The following is a 23643-nucleotide window of genomic DNA, read 5'->3' as shown; positions in this document are numbered from 1 at the left end:
AGTATTTCTAGAATGAATGTAGAATAATTTTTAAGTGTCCTTTTCTTGTTCTAAAAGAAGTGAAGGCATTCACTAATGCAAAATGCAGTGTTTTTTTTCAAGGAAAAATCAACCAAGTATCTGAATGTATAGTGTTCTAGAATTTTCTCACTTTAAGGATGGTGTTAAAAAGATCTTAGAGTACTCATTACCTTACTCATGTAACTATAAGCCCTCTGTACAGTATTTCTACAATAAAAAACATGAAATAGGTCTTAGACTTAATATTTTTATTTTATAAATAAAGAGATCTAATATAATATCCAGGTCCGTTGTATAAAATATTTCTGTTTAGGTCCAGTAGTATGTGTGAATACAGTTATCATAAACACAGCTGGTATAATCACTGTTGTTTATCATATTTGGTGTTGCTGCTCTACATCCCTGGAGGACTGAGTATGCATAAGTTATATTTGGTAGTGCTGATGTGAGAAGCTTGAGATCATGTAAAGGTCTCACCTAAAGTAAACAAATGCATAACGTAGAATCAGATGGCCTGCTTTTATACAAAGGGCGTTTAAAACATGATCTGTTCAAGAGATTTGGTAGAACAGTTTCAGATTTACCTATTAATCTGAGTTACTTATTAGTGTTCAATTAATTATCCTTTTGCATTTATTGGCTTACATATGAAAGGCTAGGAAGTTTTAAACTGAAAATATCAATACTTTAATACAACTGTTTGGTGTAAAATTATTTTGGGAGTAAGAAATGATTTGAGAAAACCATAGGAAAAGAGATGTCAATCGATCATGTGAGTTGATGTTGGGAAGACCATGTAATCATGTGTTGTCTTCTGGAGTCCTTGTTGAGGTGCTGTAGTTCTTCACCTATATCTGCAGTGTCCTTCCTGCCACACAGCATTATCCCTTTGTGTTAGTGAATCCGGTGTTTCCTCTGGCTGTTGACCATTTATCCCATACTTCTCTGCATAGATAATGTGGATATGAAATTAACAAATAAATTTTATTTAGGAAAATTTGCCTTTCAGAATAGTAAATAGATACCTTTACTCTGGTTTTCTTAAATGTTAATTTTCTTGCCCCAGAGAAAATTAGCTGAAAGAGGGTAGTCCTCAGGTTCAGCTTGAGTTTACTACTAACAACTGTTGATAAGATTTTCTTACAGCCTCTTAGTAGCAATAAGTGGAAGGGGCAGAGAATTTGGGTCCAAAGGGAATTTAAATCTCAACACTGTGGTTTATGGCTATATGAATTTGTATAGCTTACTCATGTTCATTGAGCCCATTTCTTTATGTTACTAAAGAGGCAGTGAAGTACTGGATAAAGTGAGAGCTCTGATTGAGGCTGCATGGCTGAAATTCCAGTTCCAGAACATACTTGAGTGCACCAGTCTAGGCAAGATTGACTTGCGTCCGTGTCTCAGTTACATCATCTTCACATTAGGGATCGTATGGATTTGTTAGAAGGATTAAATAAGTTAAGATAGAAGATATATCTTATATATACATCTTATTATAAGATATAAGATATATTTTAACTCATATATAAATGTGTTAGATATAAGATATTTATATGACTCATATATAACTCATTTATATATGAGTTAAGATATAAGTGCTTAAATAACAATACACAGTGTGTATTCGACTAACTGTTGATATTAGTTATTTTTAATAATTTATTTTTTGGAAAGCGATTAGTGTTTTTTGTTAAAAAATTTTAAACAGGAAGCAAAGGAGTAAAATTCAGTTATTCAGTGTTGCTATTTCCTTTGTGTATAAGTAAATAAATATAAACATAAGAATCATATTTTATTACTTCCTGTTATTTTTCTAGAATATATATCCTGCTTATTACTTTAAGAAGTCAGTGATACTGGTGGACCCATTGCAACAATGAGATGTACAAGTCCTTATGTTGAAAATGAACTTTACAACTTTGGTGCTGGGTGGGGTGGGGTGGGGGGCGGGAGGGAGAATGGGATGGGAAGGGGAAACAAAGGAGGAGGCTACAATGCTTGATAAGAAATGTACTCATTATCTTACCCATGTCATTGTAACCCCTCTGTACAGTATTTTCACAATAAAAAAAGAAGTCAGTGATTTGGACAGTGTACTTCCAAATGACATGAGATTGCTTAGTTTAATTTTTACAATATCTTTTTTTATTACCTTACATAGTTGGGCAGGGCTCATTGTGACATTTCCATGCATACATGGAAATGATCAGACTAACCCCCTCTATCACTCTCCCATACCTGTTTCCCTGTTTCTAAAAAAATTGCCAAAGATTTCACTGTTATATTTCATCTATGTAAACAAAGTACTTTGACCATATTCACCCTCATTCTTGTATTCTACTGGCTATCCTTACTCTTGCTAATACCACCTTCCAACAAAGCTTACGTTACTTTCCTGTCATTCATTTCCTCAGTGTGTATTAATTATACCAATAATGTGAAATACCATTGCACCATAGCATTCACACATGCATACATTATATTTTAATCAGAATAATCTTCCTTTTCTTTCCTCTTTCTCTTATCTCTCCATTCTCCTATTGCTCCACAATTCTTTTTTTAAATGATTTCTTGAGCCATCTTCATACATAGTTTCAATGAATTTCAATACTATTCACTTTCCATCATTCTTTTTCCTTCTCTCTCTTCTCCTTGTTCCCTTAAAGAGTCTCATAGTTTGAAATGTTCTATATGTGTATGTATATATGTATATATGCACTTGTCTGTGAATAGAGAGAATGCATGTGATATTTAGCTTTTTGAGTTTAGGTTATCTCACTCAACATGAAAATCCTCCAGTTCCATTCATTTTCCTGCAAATGACATGAGTTCACTGTTCCATGGTATATATGTACCATTATTTCTTTACCCATTCATCTCTTGATGGGAACTTTGGTTCCACAGATTAACTTTTGTGAACAGCACTGTGGTAAGAAGGATATGCAGATATCTTTCTTGTATATTGATTGTATATTCTCATAGTGTATGGTGAAGACATAAGCTAGGTCTGTTTTTAGATTTTTAGGTATCTGCAGACTAATTTCCACAGTGGTTATACTATTTTATTGTTCTACAAATAGTATGAGGGTCATGTCCTTGCTAGCATTTGCTGTTGTCTGTTTTCTTGACTTTGACAGTGTATCCTGGTGGGGGGGAGGAGTTTAAATTTTAGTATAGTTTTGATTTATATTTCCTTTATGACTAAATGATGAATGTTTTATATATCTGCTCAGAACTGTGTGTTTAATTTATTTGCACATTCATTGTGTCATTTGTTGTTTTGCTGTGTAATTTTTGGGCTCTTTGTACATTCTGGATATTAATCATTTATATTTAAATAGCTGGTAAAGATTTTCTCCCATCTTGTGGATTGTTTTTAGTTATGGTTGTTTCTTTCATTGGGTGGAAACTTTTTAATAATGTAGTCCCATTTGTCAGTTTTTTCTCTTATTGTGTAGGCAGATAGAGTCCTATTCAAGACTAATAATGAAAATTTCCAGAGTTTTCCCTATGTTTTCTTGTAGTGGATTTTCAGATTCTTTTTTTTTAAACCAATACTGGGACTTCAACCCAGAGCTTTGGGCTCTTTGCTCAGCTTTTCCTGTTCACATCTAACATTTTACCACTTTAACTGTTCCTTCAGTCCAGCTTTTTTGGTGGTGAATTGGAGATAGAATCTCACAAAGTTTTCTGCCAGTGCTGGCTTTGCTGGAATCTTCAACCACCTATGAGTAGATATGTATTACAGGTATGAGCCACTGGCACCTGGCTAAAGTTTCAGGTTATATTGAATTGTTTGAATTTTTGTATAGGATAAGAGGTAGGGGTCAAATTTTAGTCTCCTATGTACACTAGCAGTTTTGTCATTACCATTTTTTGGAGAGGCTGTCTGTTCACCAGTGTAGTTTTGGCTCCTTTGTCAAAGATCAGATGATGGTAGTTGTGTGATTTTATTTTGGGTCTTCTCTGCTCCCATTAGTCTGTGTTTGTTTTTGTTACTATCGTTCTGTTGTTTGATTTGAAGCCTGGCATTGTGATTGTTTGCTTTAAACTTGATGTGTGGAATTAGGCTTGTTTTGGAACACTTCATTTCCAGTTGCAAATTACTTTAATGTATGAATCAGCTATAAATATTCAGCATGATTTATTTATGGAATTAGGTTTTAAAAATTAAAACTTAATATATTACTGTTTCAAGTATATGTATATGGTGACATCACTTAGTTAATATATTTTCTCCTTTTCTCCCAGTTTTATATGGATCAGAATCTACTCAACTGCTTTTTCACCTAAAAGATCAAATTGGAAAATGAATTCAGTAGAGGAGACGGCTATGTCTGTAAGCTTTCTGTCAGTTGAGGAAAAAGAAGCTGGATATTGGAAGAAAGAATATATTGCAAAACAAATCAGAGCTGTGAAAGCAACACTGGCACAGATTCTCAAGCCTGTCAGCCCTTATACAGGTCTTCCAGTGAAAACCAAAGAGGCTCTCAGGTGTGTGTAGTGCTCTTGCATAGTGGCTTCAGTGGCCCCCAGACAGGACTGAGAATCCTTTTCAATTAATAGACACTAGAAAAGAAGAACTCTGTCAGCTCTGGGCTGTTATATCCATAGGGTGGATGTACAGTTTAGATTGTAGGGGACTGCCTCCTATATTTTTGTAAGGTTACAAAATAGTTTCCTATTTCATATTTATGGTAAACAGTTTTTATGACAAATATAACTTATTTGTTCTCCTTTAGTAAAGCAGGGCGCTTGAGGTATTCTTTCTGGGCAGAACCCTTGCCTTATGTGTATATTGCCCATTTTTTTTCCTCAGTCGTGGGGCCTGAACTCTAGGCTTGGGCACTGTCCCTCAGCTTTTCAGCTCAAGGCTAGTGCTCTACCACTTGAGTCACAGTACTACTTCCAGCTTTTTCTGCTTATGTGGTGCTGAGGAATCGAACCCAGGGCCTCATGCCTGCAAGGCAAGCGCTTTACCACTGAGCCACCTTCCCAGTCCCTATTGCCCATTCTTGAGACATCGTAAATGCTCAATGAGTGAGTATACTGAAGGTACTGTTGATGAAGTGAAAATTATGTTGAGTGTGTTCTGAGAACTTTTGATGTTAAGAAAATAAATGTTTTGGAGATAATACTTGAAATGATCTTTAGCTTTTTTTTTTTTTTTTTGGTAATGAGGTAAACATTATTAGCTTTCTTTTCTTTCTCCAGAATCTCAGGCTTAAGTTGGGCAATTATATTGAGAGAAAAAAGTGGGAAAGAGTATGTCTTGCAGCATGTGGATCTTTCCTTCAATGATACGTCTGTTACTGTTGTGTGGTATGGCAAAACCTGGCCACACTTAGCCACATTGTCAACCTTGGATCTGTGTGGTATGACACCAGTTTTTATGGATCGATATAAACCCCCTGTCAAAAATGGGTAAGTCATAATGTCGTAGAAATTTCTTGTACTGAAATATTAATTGGCTTTGGTTTTGTAATTCAGAAATGCTACCATGATTTTAAAGCTATATTGTTTCTGAAAGACTTTTCTACTATTCTGCATCACCATAGAATAGGAAAAAATGGGGTTTTCACACTTTATAGATATCACGCTGTCATATATTAAAAAACATGCAGAGCCAGGTGCTGGTGGCTCATGTCGGTAGTCCTAGCTACTCAGGAGGCTGAAATCTGGGGATCACAGTTCAAAGCCAGCCCGGGCAGGAAAAGTCCATGAGACTCTTATCTCCAATAAATCACTCAGAAAACCGGAAGTGGTGCTGTGGCTCAAGTGGTAGAGTGCTAGTCTTGAGCTGAACTGCTGAGGGACAGCGCTCAGGCACAGAGTTCAAGCCCCACGACTGACAAAAACAAAAACAAAAACAAAACAAAAAATGCAGAACTTAAATTTAGACATAACCTGTAACAGTACAAATGATACTGTATATAACAGAGTTAACAATAAGTATGTTTAACTTGGTGATTGATGGTTAACTTTTTGAAGTTCTTAGTTTTAACCATCTTAAAGACATAAACCTAGCACTTTTTTTTTTTTTTTAGGAAATGATATACTAATTATAGCTTAAATGTGAGAGCATAAATTTATTAGTAGTTATTTAATGTGCCTTCCTTCTAAACTTCCTAGATAGGTGACAACATGCACATAGTACTGTAAGGTCAGCTCAGTGTGCCTCACAGAGCACTGATGATTATCCCGTTGTCAGGTGGTTTTTACATTGGAGGTATACTCATGAAAGGCTAGGATCTGTCTTCCCAGTGAATCTTTCATGCTCATCATTGATGTTTTTTGCCTAAAAGCTGGGCTCTGGCATGGTGGAAGATTTACTTCTAGATAAAGCTACTGAATCCTTATAATACATTGCAAATGCAAAGCTAAAATCATTCCTCTCTTCAGCAGGTGTCCAGTCCACCCTCCCATCCGTTACCTGTCTTAATTCCCTTTGACCTTCCAGCAGCCTTTTCCCTATCACTTTTTTTTTTCTGTCCGTGCACACTACAGTTCCACGAGTCTCGTTCATGTCTGTTGCAGTGGACACTTTTTTTCCATTTCCCTGGAGGTAGGTAGGCCTGTGTTGGACCCCTCTGTGGCACTGTTTTTTCAAGAGTTTTTACTGATTATTGAGTTCTGTATGCTGCAAGTGTGAGGATATTTGGATCTCACACTGCTAGTAAGTCTCCAGCTTCCTTAATAGTAACATGAAAAAAAAAAGTAAAATGATGGATGGAGGAACACTAATCAAAATGCATTGTATATATGTTAACATATTGAATTGAAACCCCTTTGTACAACTCTTTAATAAGAAATTTATAAAAAAAAATCAATGAAAACTGAAATTGTTTTCTCTGTTTATGTTACTAAAGTATTCTGGAGAAACTATTATTTTTTTAAATGATTTTCTATTTGGATAAATATTTGAAAGTTTGATGGGCACCAGGTTTTCCTCAAATAGTGTTTAGGTTATATGTATGTGAAATTAGTTCAAAGAAAAAACCCACAAACTCTTTATTAGTTTGGCAACAATGTATTACTTGGTTATTAGGAAATATTAGTTTATACATATTAGAACAAAATTGTTAACATTGGTTAAATGAACATGAAAGGGTAAATGGGTGATACTAAGTTGAAAATCCACTTAAAAATAGTATGTTTCTGCTGGTGCCAGTGGCTCATGACTGTAAATCCTAGCTATTCAAGACACTGATATCTGAGGATTATATTTTGAAGCCAGACCAGGCAAGAAAGTCCCTGAGATTCTTTTTTTTGAGGGGGGGGGAGGGGAGCGCTGAACTCTGGGCTTGGGCGCTGTCCCTGAGCTCAAGGCAAGTACTCTACCATTTGAGCCACAGTGCCACTTCTTGCCTTTTCTGCCTATGTGGTGCTAAGGAATTGAACCCAGGACCTCCTGCATGCAAGGCAAGCACTCTACCATTGAGCCACCTTCCCAGCCCACCCTGAGATTCTTTAACTTCAGTCAGCCACCCAAATCTAGAAGTGGAGCTATGATGTGGTAGAATCCCAGTATTGAGTAAAAAAGCTAAGGAACAGCACATAGGCCTTGAGTTCAAGCCACTGTATGGCTCCCTCCCCGCTATCCCCCCTGCCCCCAAAATAGTATGTTTAAAAAGTTGGAATCATGAAGAACTACCTATGATTAAAAAATGCTGGAATTGATTGGGGGAATTTGTTGAATGTAATTTATTTTCATTAAAAGTCTATGAATGTCACCTAGCCTTTAATGAACTGTTCTCAACAAAACTGAAAGTTTAGGAATGTGTTTTGGTGGGCCTTTCATTTGCAAGAATAAAAATCTTTGTATCTGGTGACATCTAGGAAGATACTTATGGACTTTCATTTAGTGCTCCCCCTCCCCGTTTTTTATGAAGATTTTTGAGGAAAAGCAAAACCCCTATAATTTGTAAGTTGAATTTTCCTGTAACTCTCAGGTTTTCTTCCTTGTCAGTTTTACAGTATATGTTGTCCTGCTCCAAGTCTGCGAGTGCACTGGTGTAAATATGCGCCTCAGTGTGTCAGTGGTCTCTGAGACCAAGAAAGATGAGGACAAGAATGTCCTCAGAGGCTGTGTAAGTGCTTCCGCAGCCAGCCTTTTCTTTTCTGTTTTTCTTTTTAATTAATTAATTAATTACTTTTATTGTGAAAATACCATACAGAGGGGTTACAATTACTTGGGCAAGATAGTGAGTACATTTCTTATCAAGCATTGTTGCTTCCTCCTTTGTTTCCCCATACCATCCCTTCCCCTCTCAACCCCCTCACCCTCCCACCCCCTCCCACTCCCAGTCCCACCCCTCACTCCCCACCCTGCCAAAGTTGTAAAGTTCATTTTTCAACATAATGTCTTGTACATTTAAAAACCTGAAAAAGGAAATCAAAACAGAACTTAGAAAGTGGCAAAACCTCCCATGCTCCTGGATTGGAAGGATCAATATCGTGAAAATGGCAATACTTCCCAAGGCTATCTACAAATTCAATGCAATACCTATCAATATTCCTACCTCATTCTTCAAGGAAATAGAAGATGCAATCCAAAAATTCATATGGAACAATAAAAGACTCCGAATAGCAAAAATGATCCTTAACAGAAAGAACAGTGCTGGAGGAATATCAATACCAAATTTCAAACTCTACTGCAAAGCCATAGTAATCAAAACAGTTTGGTACTGGCACAAGAACAGACCTCAGGACCAATGGAATAGAATTGAAAACCCAGGAATGAACCCACAGACCTATAGCCATCTAATCTTTGATAAGGGAACTAAAAACATAGAATGGAAGAAACACAGCCAGCCTTAAGAGTATTTTCCAGCCTTGGTCTTCTTGAAGAGGAAGAGAAGAAGGCTTCTCAACATCCTTAGTCTCCCCTTTCCATCTTATTGATAATGCATTGACTATCACAGTGCCCTGTGACTCCTACTTCTTAAGGAATTTGTCCTCTTAGATTGAGATCTTATCTCCTTTATAAGTTCCCAAACTAAGTGTAGGTTACTGGAAATGTAAGACTTTTGACTCTATCATTGGTAGACCCATTGGTAGTCCTTGTAAAATGTTGCTGAGTTAGCTTTAAGTCTTATGTTGAGAAACAAAGTGAACACCTGTTTTGTGTACAATGCTGTTACAGTGTTTTCTTAAGTTTTCAGCTTCTCCTTTGATTAGGTTGGTAATGTCACAAGAACCCAGTTTGTGATGGTTGTGGAGGTCAGGCTTACACTAATCCACACGTAGGTCGCTAATTCTATATTCATCGTCCCCAGGTATATTCTGCATATGCCACCAGGCTGTGTTTATCAGCTATCTCTCCCATGCAGTTGTGGTTGTCAGCATAAAAGATCTTTTAAAGGGTTGAATTCAGTAGCATGGGGGGGACTGTAGTTTGGTTTCAGCTCTTAATGCTTTGAAACTTTCACATCTAATCTTCTTAAGTTTTTTTTTTTACTTAATTAACATTTGCATATTCATCTCTATTTGGCCCTATTAGGTGTTAAGTTCTGGAAACAGACTTTGGAATGACCTTTTTTGGTGTGTGTGCTAGTCCTGGGGCTTGAACTGGGTTCTGTCCTTGAGCTTTTTTGCTCAAGGGTAGTGTTCTGCGATTTAAGCCACCACTCCATTTCTGGATTTTTAGTAGTTAGTTGGAGATAAGAGTTTCATGGATTTTTTGCTTGGGCTGGTCAAACTGCAACCCTCAGATTTCAGCCTCCAGAGTAGCTAGGATTACAGGCTTCACCAGTGCCCTGTGACTCCTACTTCTTAAGGAATTTGTCCTCTTAGATTGAGATCTTACCTCCTTTATAAGTTCCCAAACTAGGTGTAGGTTACTGGAAATGTAAGACTTTTGACTCTATCATTGGTAGACCCATTGGTAGTCCTTGTAAAATGTTGCTGAGTTAGCTTTAAGTCTTATGTTGAGAAACAAAGTGAAGTTGTCAGGCAATGAGACTTTGAGTTCAGTGTCTCTCCTTCATAAAAACACTCATGATTTTGTTTCAGACTGATTTTCTGTTTTAGTTTTCACTGTCTGAGTTTTTCCTGATAACTTTGAAAGGCACATGTGCTTTCATATAGCTTGCTGTAAGGACTCGCTTTAATGTTACTTAAACTATTTTATCTTTACTTGCATGTTATTTTACTCATGTGATTAGGGATATATATTGATAGTTATTTTTTACTGTAGTTTTAGGAGGAAATAATAGAAAATGATTTTTATCACTTTTTCATCTTAATTGTAAAACTTCCTTCTGATGGGCACTTGAGTAACAGCAAGAGGGAAGTGAAGAATGACAATAGGATGAGAGTCATATATATCTGTTCTGCCTTTTATTTATACAAGATTTTTGTGCCTCCATTTATAATTAAGCTGTTTTGGGCATATTAGTATATATAAATTGCTCTTCAAAACATTTTTAGGTATAACAATGAGATTTGAAATTTTATATATATGTTTATCTATGTATATGCACACCTGCATACACACACATATAGCTCATTTCTCTTTCTCCTTTCTTTGGCATGGATGTTCAAAGACCTCGATGGCATTCTTTAATTGCAAAGTACAATCTGAGTCATTTACCTGAATCTGCCATGATTGGCTGTGACAGACTTGTTCGGATATTCTGCCTAAACCCTGGCCTCCTTGTGGGGTTGTGGAAGGTAAGGTGTGTCTCATGTCTACTGTGTTCATTTCTTCATCACAGCTTTGCGATTATACAGCATTCTGTCTGAGATTGAATGTGAACTTCCTGGTGACTTTTATGTAACTTCATCTTAACAACCTCATATTTCTGGCTCTGCGACCCTCTGTTCTACTGAGTTGGGCTTATTCCGCTATCACACGTGGGAAGCCACCTCCTCCTGCCTATTTTTGTTAACATTATTTTTTTAATGTCAGGGGATTATCTCCTGTTGCCTTCCAATCCATTTTTTTCCTGTTGCTTTCATGTTCTTTCTCTACCAGAGCCCTTCTTACTACACTTAACACTGGGTTCTCCAAGCATGTGTCTTTCCTGGTTGTGGCATAGGGCATAATCCGATTTTCAGTGTCAAGTGTCTGTAAAGTAGTTGTCCTTTCTCTCTATATAGGTTTCTTGTTTTTCCTGGTGAGGTTGATTGTCACCTCCTCCTCTGGGCCTATTTTTTGTCAGTGACTTAGTGAAAATTGTAATGGTATCTTATACCTCTGTTCATTTAGGTTTATAACTTTGGATTATGGCTGTTTTAAAAAGAGTCGCTCACAGATAGGAATATGAGAACAGTAGTATGCCTCTGTATACAATGTCTAGACAGAATCAGTCTGTAGTTCCATGCAGCATCATACTCTTTTATCTTGCCAATTGTGACAGTCATTATTCTTTCTCTTTATGTGTTATGGTGACTTGTGGGTGAAGCAGAAGTTTGCTTGTTCAACATATCTTGAATTGAATTCTTGGATCCATGTTGCTTGCAGAGTTACAAGGACTGTTGTCCTCTGCTTAGCTATTGGAGAATGGCCCCTTCAGGTTTACCACTCAGGGGTACCTCTACCAGTCAGCATTACTATGGATCTGGGACAAGTGGGTCAGTTTCTTTTTGCTCTTTAATCTGAGAGGCAAAAGGTAAAGCCATATCTAATGATTTCCACGGCATTTACCAAACCAAGCAGTTATATGGAAGGGAACATTATGACAATAATGTTCATTATTTGTGGAATAAAACTAGTATCTAAAAATATTTCACAGTATTATTTTTATATTTAAAAAGAGTTCAAAACAGCCTGGAATTGACAATTGCAACCATTTAATAGAACATTTTGATGTTTTATGAGTACTAGGATCATAATTCTTTCAGAAATGCATGTTCTGTATACTTGAGTAGATTATAGTTTTACTGTCAGTATGATATGTAAGTCTCATTATATAATACTGCATTAGTAGTAATAATGATTATACTGAGGTGAGTTTTATTTCTAAGAATCTGCATGTATCTGCAAGTTGAATGTTGTGATATTAACAATGACCTTGTGAAAAATTTAAAGCATTTCAGTTAAAAAATGTACTCTTTTCAATTAACTTTTCAGAACGAGGAAGAACTGGCTTTTGTCATGGCAAATCTTCATTTCCATCACCTTGTGGAGAGGAGCACATTAGGGTCAGCCACTCTGTATGTATCTGTATGTGGGTGAATCAAGTTTTCATATGGTCAGATATAAAGCATTAGAAGTTGATGCCATCTTAACATACAGAGAATAGCTATGAAGATATTGTGCTTTTAGTCAGTAGACACAAGCCAACAAGCATAGTTACTTGTTGCTGAATAATGGCATTATTCATGATTATATATTTACTTTATTTATTCTAGGTTAAGGAATTGATACCTAGGAGAATATTTATAAGACAGAAGATTTCATTAGTATAAGATGCCACCACTGTTCTTCAAGTTCTTGCACTCAGTTACTATTTGTGTTTTGTGACACATGTAGACCCATATCCTCAAACTGAATCTGGTCTGCAGATGTGTTTTGTTTGGGTGTGTTTTAATGCATTTGTATACAATCAGATGGGGAGCATGCTTTCCATTCCCTGGCAGCTCTTACCCTTCATGTGGACTTAGGTGCTTTCTTATTCACATTTTTTATGTTATCTTAAAAGCTCCTGGATGCTTTCAAGTGTGTTAATCCTTATATGGTAAGGTTTTTCTTGTTGAAAGGTGTGTTTCATCTTAGCTTGAGATTTTTGCTTGGGTCTCTAACATGTAGATCTGTTATTTTATGCATTCACCTGCTAAGTACCTCAATCCCTGGCTGCGGAGACCACTGAGGACAGAGTGGCATTTGTAGAATTGCTGTCCTGGGGTTGGTCTCAGAAAACATGTTTACTGTGGTAGTCCTATGTCTTCCCATGGAATTCATATCCCTGCCAGTTTATATAGACGTTTGTAAGAAGAACACGGAGCAGTTCTTTTAGGTTCATGGTATGGAAGATTATTGGGATTCCCATAGCGTCTCATTGGTGGGAGGTAGTGCTTTGAATGAATGTTAATTTTTTAGAAGTATTTTAAGCCCAAGTATTTCTTCTCTGATACTGACAAATTTGTGAATATGTGTTTTTCAGCCCCTATGAACTTCCTCCTCACAGTCCCTTTTTGGATGACAGCCCAGAGTATGGACTGAGTGGCTACCAGCTCCATGTTGACATGCACGGTGGTGGAGTTTTCTACCTGTGTGGTACATTTCGCAATCTCTTCTCCAAAAAAGGTGAAGGTAATTAACTCTTGTGTCATTTTGAAATTAAAAGGTTATAGAGACCAGGGAAGCCATTTTTGTTTATGAGTTAAGAACTGTCCTCCTATCTGGCTACAGTATAATCTGTCAGCATAGCTGTGTTCCCTGATCCTTATTTTACTCTAGGACACATGAGTTTTCTCAGCCAGAGCAGATCTCTTTAGCTTCTGCCTCTGTGTCCTTCATCACCCTCACTTTCTTACCTTCTGGATTTGGCCTTCATTCATCTTTTTTTTCTGATATTTCCTTGTTATTCCCCTCCCTTATCTTCCCTTCTTTCTCAGAAATTTAGTTTATATCCACAGAGCAGTACAGTTCCTATCCAGAATGAAAACAAAGGGAAACTACTCTTTCTTCTGGATTTACTGCATCAGTGTTTTCTATATCTGCTAAAAGTGAGAGACTGGGGTAGCCAAAGGAAAGGAGAGAGTTTGAGCTCATCCAGAGAAAAGAGTGTAGAATGAACACTATTCTGTCTGTTCTGTTGATCTATCAATTCCTTTTGATATCATTTTGCTGTATCCTGTAAACTTGGAGTTTGTCCCAAAGATTTGTGTAAAAAAATTGAACATTTTTGGTAAGCATATTTTATAGGAGAAATACACACTGTATTATACTTATTAAGAGTCATATAATGTCAAGTTGTCTTACTAGTAGCAATACTGAATTTTATCATTTTGTTTGGAAGATGGCTACCATTTCTCTTCATTATAAAGGTAGTACTTTTCCAAACACATTATTCTCTAAAGTTTTCTACCTAGAGGAGCTGACATCCATCTTTTGCCTAATTCTTCTGCATTAGGAAATCTTGATTTACTTATTGCTGTGTTTACTAGTTGAGCTTTTGGGTCCGGTCGTGGGGCCTGAACTCTGGGCGTGGGTGCGGTCCCTCAGCTCTTCAGCTCAAGGCTAGCACTCTACCACTTGAGCCACAGCGCCACTTCCGGCTTTTTTTAAAATTTTTTTTCTGCTTATGTGGTGCTGAGGAATCGAACCCAGGGCCTCATGCATGCAAGGCAAGCACGCTACCACTGAGCCACCGTCCCAGCCCACTAGTTGAGCTTTATAAAACATATTCTTTTATCACTGGATGAACTATAGGAGTAGGATTAGAGCTGGGTGCCTGTGGTTCACACCTGTAATTCCAGTTACTCAGGAGGCTTGGATCTGAGGATTGTGATTTGAAGCCTGCAGTCTGTGAGATTCTCATCTCCAATTAACCACCAAAAAGTTAGAAATGGGGCTGTGGCACAAGTGGTAGAGCTGTAGCCTTGTGCATGAAATCTCAGGGACAGCACCCAGGCCCACAGTTAAAGTCCCAGGACTGGCACACACTCACAGAAAAAGTAAGATTAGTGCTTATTTCCCCTTTAACTACTGATTTTCAGATAAAGAAAATGATTGCCACTTATTATGATAGAAATGATTTTGAGCTCTTCTCCTCTTTCCACTCCCTCTCTTTTAAACTTTTGACTCTAGGATTTTCATTTATTTGAAAATAATGTTATAGGTATTGTTCTTTCTGAAGCTAAAACTGTCACACAGTTGACCATTGGGATGAACTTCAAGCTTGCTCTGTTCCCTTCGGATTTCCCTTCATTAGTCTGCTGGCATTTTTCACTATTTTTTTTTTTTCTGTGTGTGTGTGTGTGTGCCCATCTCCTATCTTGAACTCGGGGCTTGGGTGCTGTCTCTGAGCTTTTTATCTCTTTCTCCCTGATAAGTGTGGCTAGAAGCTTGTCATTTTTACTCATTTCAGAGAATCAGCTTTTGGCTTCTTTAGTATTTCTTAGCTGTCTTATTTTGTGTATAATTTTAAACATGGATTTTTATTCTCTATTTTTTCATTTGTAATTCTGTAAATAGGGAGTTAAAGCTATTAACTCAAAAACCTTGTTTTTATAATACAGAGACACTTAGTGCTATAAATTTCCACCTAAGTATTGCTTTAGTGGTATTACACAGTTTCTCCTTTGTTTTATTACCTTTTCTACTCATGTATCAGTGAAATTTCTGTCTCTATAACAAGTACCTGATATAATCAGCTCTAAGGAGTAAAGCTTTATTTTGGCTTTTGGCTTTAGAGGTTCTAGTCATGGTTGGTTGGCACTATTGCTTTCGAGCATTTGATGAGATAACATATTATGGGGAAACATGTACTGAAGGAAAAATGCTTAACTTGTGGTTGGGAAGTGAAAGAAAGAGGAAGAGGAAGGAACCTGGTCCCATATCTTCTTTGAGATAATGGATTATCTTAATTATTTTTTCTATTTCTGGGCTTGAACTCAGGGCCTCAGATTTTTTACTCAGGCTACTCAGATCTCAGCCTTTCTCATTGCTAAGATAACACATGAGCTACTGGTACCTGGCTACTTAAGGTTTTTATTATATATTCTTATAAGTTAAGGAAGTTTGTTTATTTAATTTTTGTGTAAGTACTAGGGTTTAAACTCTGCCTGAGCACTGGCTTTTAGTTCTTTTCTTTTCCCTCAAGGCTGGTGGCTCTTCCTCTTGAGCCATAGCTCCACTTCTGGCTTAAGAATGTCATGGACTTTCCTTCCCAGGTTGGCTTTGAACCACCATCCTCAGATCTCAGCCTCGTGAGTAGCTAGGATTATAAGCAATACTGGTACTTATGGTAATAATAATGATAATGCCGTGGGTTTCTGAGTGTCCCCTGATACTACAGTGTGCTGTGTGTGTGTGTGTGTGTGTGTGTAAGAGAGAGAGAGAGAGAGAGAGAGAGAGAGAGAGATTTTCTTAGGCAGAATCCACAACTTTCATCAGATTATCAGAGATGTCTGTGGCCAAGAAATCATGGCCTACACTACAGGGAGACTAGGGAACTCTGAAGGAATGCCATTCATAAGGATCAGGTACCTTGTGTTTGCACCCACACTTGTTGACCCTCACAACCAGTGGCTATCCTACTTCTGGTACCTCATCTCTTCTAGCATATCAGCACCGACTTGACACGTTCAGACTGAGGCCAGGCCTTGATGTCTGCTGTTTCACATGTCCGCAGAGGTTACTGTGGTTCTGTTTCTTTGTCCTTATTTTCTTTTTTTTTTTCTGACAATCCAGAAGAAGGATTGAAGTCCCCCTTCTTATGTGCTTTACTTGTACCTTTTTCTTTAGAAAGAAGCAGCCCCACAAATTCACCTGTAGGCAGAGTGATTGATTCTTTGTATCGACAGTAGGATGCTAAACAATACAAAGTAAGATTCTTCAAAATCTGAATACAGCCACTCTTTCAACTTGTTACTCTTTTTTTAAATTTTTATTTATTTTTTATTGTGAAAATACTGTACAGAGCACAGAGGGGTTACAATTACATGGGCAAGATAATGAGTACATTTCTTTTTTTTAATATTAATATATATTTTATTGTAAAGATACTGTACAGAGGGGTTACAGTTTCATGAGTGAGGTAATGAGTACATTTTCTATTGAGCATTGTTACCTCCTCCTTTGTCTTTCCCCTACCATCCCTTCCCTCCCCAACTCCTCCCTCCCCACCCCCAAAGTTGTATAGTTCATTTTCAACATAGTGTCTTGTACAGCTCATTGTTACAGTGGGTCAACCTGTATTTTTTTTTAATTGTGAAAATACTGTACAGAGGGGTTACAATTACATGGGCAAGATAGTAAGTACATTAACATAGATACACATCTGTTCTGATCTAACCTGGTTATATCAGAATAGTTTCTATAGTTTACCAGCTAATCTGTTAATGTTTTTTTTTTGTCAGTCATGGGGCTTGACCTCTGGGCCTGGGTGCTGTTCCTCAGCTCTTCAGCTCAAGGCTAGCGCTCTACCACTTGAGCCACAGTGCCACTTCTGGTTTTCTAGTGGTTTATTAGAGATAAGAGTCTCACAGACATTCTTGCCTGGGCTGGCTTTGAACCGTGAACCTCAGATCTCAGTCCCCTGAGTAGCTAGGATTACAGTTGTGAGCCACTGGCACCTGGCTCTGTTAATGTTTTTTTTTTTTTTTTTTTTTTTTTTTTTATAATTTACCAGCTTATCTGTAAAAATTATTTCTAAGACATTCTCATTTTATATTTTTAAGTTTTAAAATGTGAGATAGTTTCATGGTACATAAATACAGAGATTTCCTATATTGTCTCTATGTAGGATTTACCAATTATAAAATTTTTCAAAACTTAGATAACTTTTTCAAAATGTACCAAAAATGTGCTACCATTCTATTTCCATATATATATATGGAAATAGAATATCTATGGAAATATGTATATATGGAAATACATATATATATCATTCTATTTCCCTTCTATGTAGCTGTCTGTCTGTCTACTATGCAACTATTTACATGCTTATAAGTACTCACTATTATAGGCTTTCATTAAAGTTTCATATTTACTTTAATTATTTAATTTAGTCTTTATTGGGAGCAAGTCTTTGACGAGGTGTCTACAGCTCAGCGTACTCACTTCTTTTTTTATTTTTATTTTTTGTGAACATACTGTACAGAGGGGTTACAATTACATGGGCAAGATAATGAGTACATTTCTTATCAAGCATTGCAGCCTCCTCTTTTGTTTACCCTTCACATCCCTTCCCAGCCTCCCCCTGCCCCCCCCAACCCACCCCCCCCCCCACACCAAAGTTGTGAAGTTCGTTTTCAACATGACAACTTGTACTTCTCATTGTTGCAACAGGTCCACCTGTATCCTTAAATGACTTGTTTTTCCCCATCTCCTCCAAAAATTATACCGACATCAAATATAGTGAAAGCAGGGGTTATACTGTGGGGGAGGGACATACAAAGCAACAAAGAAATAATCTTATAAATGCATTAGGAACAAATGCATGAAAGAAAAAAACATTTAAATACATATCTAAGGGTTCATTTTCCTAACATCACATTATCTGACCTTTTCTGCTTGACTCATACATATACTAGATATTGCAAATAAGGGAAACATGGGACCTATGTTTCTTTGGGCTTGGCTTACTTCACTTAATATAATTTTTTCCAAGCCTTTCCATTTCCTAACAAATGGGGAAATGTCATTCTTTCTAATAGAGGCATAGAATTCGATTGTATATATATACCACATTTTCTTGATCATTCATCTACTGAGGGGCATCTGGGTTGGTTCCATATCTTAGCTATAGTAAATAATGTTGCAGTAAACATAGTTGTGCTGGTAGCTTTAGTGTGGTCTTGTTTGTAAACATTTGGGTAAATGCCCAAAAGTGGGATTGCTGGGTCATAGGGGAGCTCTATGTGAAGTCTTTTGAGGAACCTCCATACTGCTTTCCAAAGTGGTTGAACAAGTTTACATTCCCACCAACAATGAAGTAAGGTTCCTTTCTGTCCACATCCCCTCCAGCATCTGTTGTTGTTAGAGTTCTTGATTATAGCCATTCTAACTGGGGTGAGGTGGTATCTCAATGTTGTTTTGATTTGCATTTCTTTTATTTTTATTTATTTATTTATTTATTTTTTGGGTCCGGTCGTGGGGCCTGAACTCTGGGCCTGGGCACTGTCCCTCAGCTCTTCAGCTCAAGGCTAGCGCTCTACCACTTGAGCCACAGCGCCACTTCCGGCTTTTTTTCTTTTTGCTTATGTGGTGCTGAGGAATCGAACCCAGGGCCTCGAGCATGCAAGGCAAGTGCTCTACCACTGAGCCACCTTCTCAGCCCCGCATTTCTTTTATGGCTAGGGAAGTTGAGCATTTCTTCATGTGTCTATTGGCCATCCTTCTTCTTCTTCAGAGAAGTTTCTCTTTAAGTCTTTAGCCCACTTATTTATTGGGCAGTTGTTTCTTTGAGGATCTGTTGTTGGGGGATTTAATTTTTTGAGTTCCAAGTATATTTTAGATATGAGACCCTTGTCCATTGTATGGCTAGTGAAGATCTTCTCCCAATCCATGGGCTTTCTATTGATCTGGCTAGCTATGTCCTTTGCCATGCAGAAGCTCTGCAACTTCATGCAATCCCATTTGTCCAACCTTTCTTTGATTTGTTGTGTTTCCGGGTCGCTATTAAGAAAATTTTGGCCTGCGCCAAGGAGACCTAGGGCTTCTCCTATTCCTTCCTGTAATGTTTTCAGAGTGTCTGTTTGACTCTGAGGTCTTTGATCCATTTGGAGTTGATTCTGGCACAGGGTGATATATAAGGATCTAGCTTTAGTTTTCTACAAGTAGTTAACCAATTTTGCCAGCACCATTTACTGAAGAGGCTGTCTTTCTTCCATTCTATTGTTTTAGTTCCCTTATTGAAGATTAGATGGCTATAGGTCTGTAGGTTCATTTCTGGGTTTTCAATTCTATTCCATTGGTCCTGAGGTCTGTTCTTATGCCAGTACCAAGCTGTTTTGATTACTATGGCTTTATAGTAGAGTTTGAAATTTGGTATTGATATTCCTCCAGCAGTGTTCTTTCCGTTGAGGAGAGTTTTTGCTATTTGGGCTCTTATTGTTCCATATGAATTTTTGGATTACTTCTTCTATTTCCTTGAAGAATGAGGTTGGAATTCTGATAGGTATCTCATTGAATTTGTAGATAGCCTTGGGAAGTATTGCCATTTTCATGATGTTAATCTTTCCAATCCAGGAGCATGGGAGGTTTTGCCATTTTCTAAGTTCTGTTTTGATTTCCTTTTTCAAGATTTTAAAGTTTTCATCATAGAGGTCCTTCACTTCTTTGGTTAAGTTAATTCCTAGGTGTTTTATTTTTTTGTGGGGCTATTACAAATGGAGTTGCTTTCCTAATTTCAGCCACACTTTTCTCATTGTTGGCATATAGAAAAGCCATTGATTTTTGGGGGTTAATTTTATACCCTGCTACTTTACCAAAGTTTTGAATCAGCTTGAGTAATTTGGGAGTGGAGTCTATGGGATTCTTTAAATACAAGATCATGCCTACTCACTTCTATAAAGCTGCTGCCAAGGAAACTTCTGAGCTTGGGCCCACATAATTAAAGATGGGAGTTAAACACCTAGATCTACAGTTTCCCAGTGTATGTTTGCTGCTTGATGTGTAGGTGGAGTGTATCATAGGCTGTGAGAGTCTTAAATCGTTGGCATAGGTGAGGTCAGGGTGAGGTGCTTCTGTTCTGACTGGCTACAGTAACAATCCAGTCCCTTGTTAAGGCTAATTGGTTGTCACACATTGAAGAGGTTGGGGGAAATGAAGGAGAAATGGGAAATTGGGACAGTAATTTGTTCTTCTTTTTTCTTCTTATAATATAAAGGCTTCCCATAGGATCTCAATTGCATTTCTTCTTTATTCAGTTCTATGAAGAGTCACCAGAGGGCACTGTTGTCATCACAGAGTGTCACATTTTTAAAAAGTACAGCTAGAATGTCCTTTATAGTTTTTGAGAAACTCTCTTGGTACCTGTGGTATATTTAGTGAATTTCAGCTGTGTCATTGCAGTTGGGGATGACAGAACTTTGCCCCTATTCTTCTATTTGCTCTCCTTATCAAGGAGAAACTGTTTTTATCACCGTGGCCTTAGAATTAAGTAGCTCTCCCTGCTCCTTGTCCATGAGTTGTGAGTGAACTGGCTGGTCCTCATGAGGCAGTTTGGATGGAACGTCAGAGTGAAGAGGTTGGCTTCTTTTGGTTCCTTTGTTAGCAGATAGGTCTGGAATGGAGAGATGAGCCAGGCATGAGAGGAGACAAGATCTTGCCCTTATGAGGTGAGGTGCAGAGAGCTTGTGGGGCAGACACTTGCTGGGAGGGTGGGGCTAGGAACTCTGAAATGGCTCTGAGCAGGGGCATGAGAGAGTTGCCAGGGGTTGGTGTTGAGGATAACGCAGCCACACTCAGTGTTCAGACCCACAGGCCTCCAGCCCGAGAGGCCACTTGTCAGTGGAAAGGAGAAAGCTTTAAATGGGCCATAGTTTATAAAAAGAGCCTAAATTGGGCTGGGAAGGTGGCTCAGTGGGAGAGTGCTTGCCTTGCATGCATGAGGCCCCAGATTCGATTCTTCAGCACCATATAAGGAGAAAAAGCTGGAAGTGGTGCTGTGGCTCAAGTGGTATACTGCTGGCTTTGGGCTTAAGAGCTGAGGGACAGCACCCAGGCCCAGAGTTCAGGCCGCACAATCAAAAAAAAAAAAAAGAGCCTAAATTTTTAGCCAGGCACCGGTGGCTCATGCCTGTAATCCTAGCTACTCAGGAGGCTGAGATCTGAGAATCGTGGTTCAAAGCCAGCCCAGGCAGGAAAGGCCATGAGACTTTTATCTCCACTTAACCACCAGAAAACCAGAAGTGGTGCTGTGGCTCAAGTGGTAGAGTGCTAGCCTTGAGCTGAAGAGCTGAGGGATAGTGCTCAGGTCCAGAGTTCAAGGCTCCCCATCCCTCAACAGAGCCTGAATTTGATCATTATATAGGGCCATTTCATTTTTAAATCCAGATTCTGCCTATATACCCATTTACTTCATATATTAATTGCAATTCTTTGGGATTGCAATTGTAATAGCAATTATAAAATTTGTGAAATTGTATCTAAAATTGATTTGGAAATACACATATGGCTGGGAAAATTTGTCTTAAAATTTTTTATTAGAATTAGTGTAATCTTTTCTGTATATGATATGAGTATGCCCTATAGGAAAGCAATAAAATACAAAACCAGGGAGCCAGCACAGTTTTAAAAGCTACACCATGGTCATGACCTTTGAGGTCACAGTGTACCCCTTGCTATTGTCATCTGCCTCTCCTCCCACCAGAGGGAAGCACTGCTGTGTATGTTAACTGTCTTGTAATTATACTTTTTTGTATCATGAAATGACACTTAGATTAGTATAGAGTAGACATATGTGATCACCATCCAGGTCCTGATTAAATTTTGATAATAGCCAGCAGAGATCTATATAGTATGTAATATACCCTCTAAAACACCATTCACTAAGAAAGTATGCTACTCTTGGGAATAAAAATCCAGGTGAATAGGGCAGAATAATTCCATGTGATTTTTGTAGTTCAAGATTCCTTGGTCAAATTATTTTATATACATAAATCCTTTATCCACATTCTAATAAACATTATACTCATAGAAAAGCAATTATTAGCTATTTTAACTAATTGCCTCATGGTATACTGTATGTCTGGATATATCATCATCCTTTAAAGGATTTGCATGTATGTATTTCTTTAGAATGTTAGTATAGAATACATTGTGAGTTTAATAGGCTAAACTATCACTCGAGTTGACTATACAGGGAATGCAAATAATATTCAAAAGATGAATGCTATGTTCATTTTCAGACAGTATAGTCCAATGAAATGTTCAGAATGAGTTCTAGAAATTTGGTGCTGTCTACCTCCTAATAACATTTTTCTGAATTTAATATACTTTTAAAATATATACTTGTATTGTAAAGATACTGTATAGAAGGGTTACAGTTGCATGAGTAAGGTATGAGTACATTTTGTATTGAGCTTTTGTTTCCTAACTATCCCATGTATGTTTGACATACAAGGTTCTTTGAATTTTTTGCTTTTTAGTTCACACAGCTGAAACAAACAGAAGTCCTTTGTTAGCTCTTGGTTCCTTAGCCCCAGAGGCAGAGGTTGGCTGAATGATAATACTCTGAGATGAGTATTGCTTTACTGGTTGATAGGCTGCCAGCAGCGTCCTAGGTCAGCAGAGCTGCTTTTACTCATCTTGAAGTTGTGACTAAGGCTGCTGGGTTCTGATTTCAAATATGTTTTCAGCAGCCCAGCACCCAGATGTGAACCCTAAGTCCTCTTTTTCTGTTTGCCCATCACTACCTTCTCAGATCAGAACATGCTCTGCTCTGTATAGTCAGGAGTGCCGTAGGTCCTTCAATTTTATAACGTCATTCACATTTCTGGACGTTACTCTCCTTCAGTAAGAAACTTGGTATAGGTTTCTCTGCTTTTCAGCTCTACTGGAGAGTATTCATCACTGTGTCTTTCCTTCTTCCTCAGCGGTTTGACTATGTGGAACTTTATCATACTCCTTCCCCAAGGAATTAGACAAGTCATGGTAATATTAAAAGTTTTAAAAATGGATCTATATAAGCTCTTTTCGAAGAAAAATTTATGATCCTTGAACCTGCACATATTTGCTGCCTGTCCTTTGTGTATTGTTGGTAAAATTAAGCTACAAGGAAGATTAGGGGAGGAAACATTTTGCCACCTCTACTGAATGTATGAGAGACAAGAGGGTAGAAGGGATAAACATCAAAGGGAATACTGCAATAATAATTTGTGGCTGTGAGCTAAGGTAAGCTTATAACAGTGCTGTGTATGTTCTCTCATACACAATTTGCTTCCTTTTTTTTTTTGGGTCGGTCGTGGGGCTTGAACTCTGGACTTGAGTGCTGTCCCTCAGCT

The 23643-nt window shown here is 37.7% G+C and overlaps 1 protein-coding gene across 3 annotated transcripts in view; it reads left to right on the top strand.

Moving 5' to 3' along the window:
- Fbxo15 (F-box protein 15) overlaps positions 1-23643 on the top strand; it is a 50226-nt gene that overhangs the window by 11696 nt on the left and 14887 nt on the right. For 2 of the 3 annotated variants that reach the window (XM_042693493.1, XM_042693495.1), the window contains 5 exons: positions 4273-4515; positions 5236-5445; positions 10569-10695; positions 12098-12180; positions 13131-13279. In XM_042693493.1, coding sequence (XP_042549427.1) covers positions 4273-4515; positions 5236-5445; positions 10569-10695; positions 12098-12180; positions 13131-13279 — 812 coding nt within the window. The remainder of the gene's footprint in view (positions 1-4272; positions 4516-5235; positions 5446-10568; positions 10696-12097; positions 12181-13130; positions 13280-23643) is intronic. The other variant, XM_042693494.1, reaches the window with a different exon arrangement.

Source organism: Dipodomys spectabilis, unplaced genomic scaffold, assembly GCF_019054845.1.
Source record: "Dipodomys spectabilis isolate Male_0828 unplaced genomic scaffold, ASM1905484v1 ptg000169l, whole genome shotgun sequence".
NCBI classification, from domain to species: Eukaryota; Metazoa; Chordata; class Mammalia; order Rodentia; family Heteromyidae; genus Dipodomys; species Dipodomys spectabilis.
The sequence above is the reverse complement of the archived record's forward strand: the minus strand, read 5'-3'. Positions and strand labels throughout refer to the sequence as shown.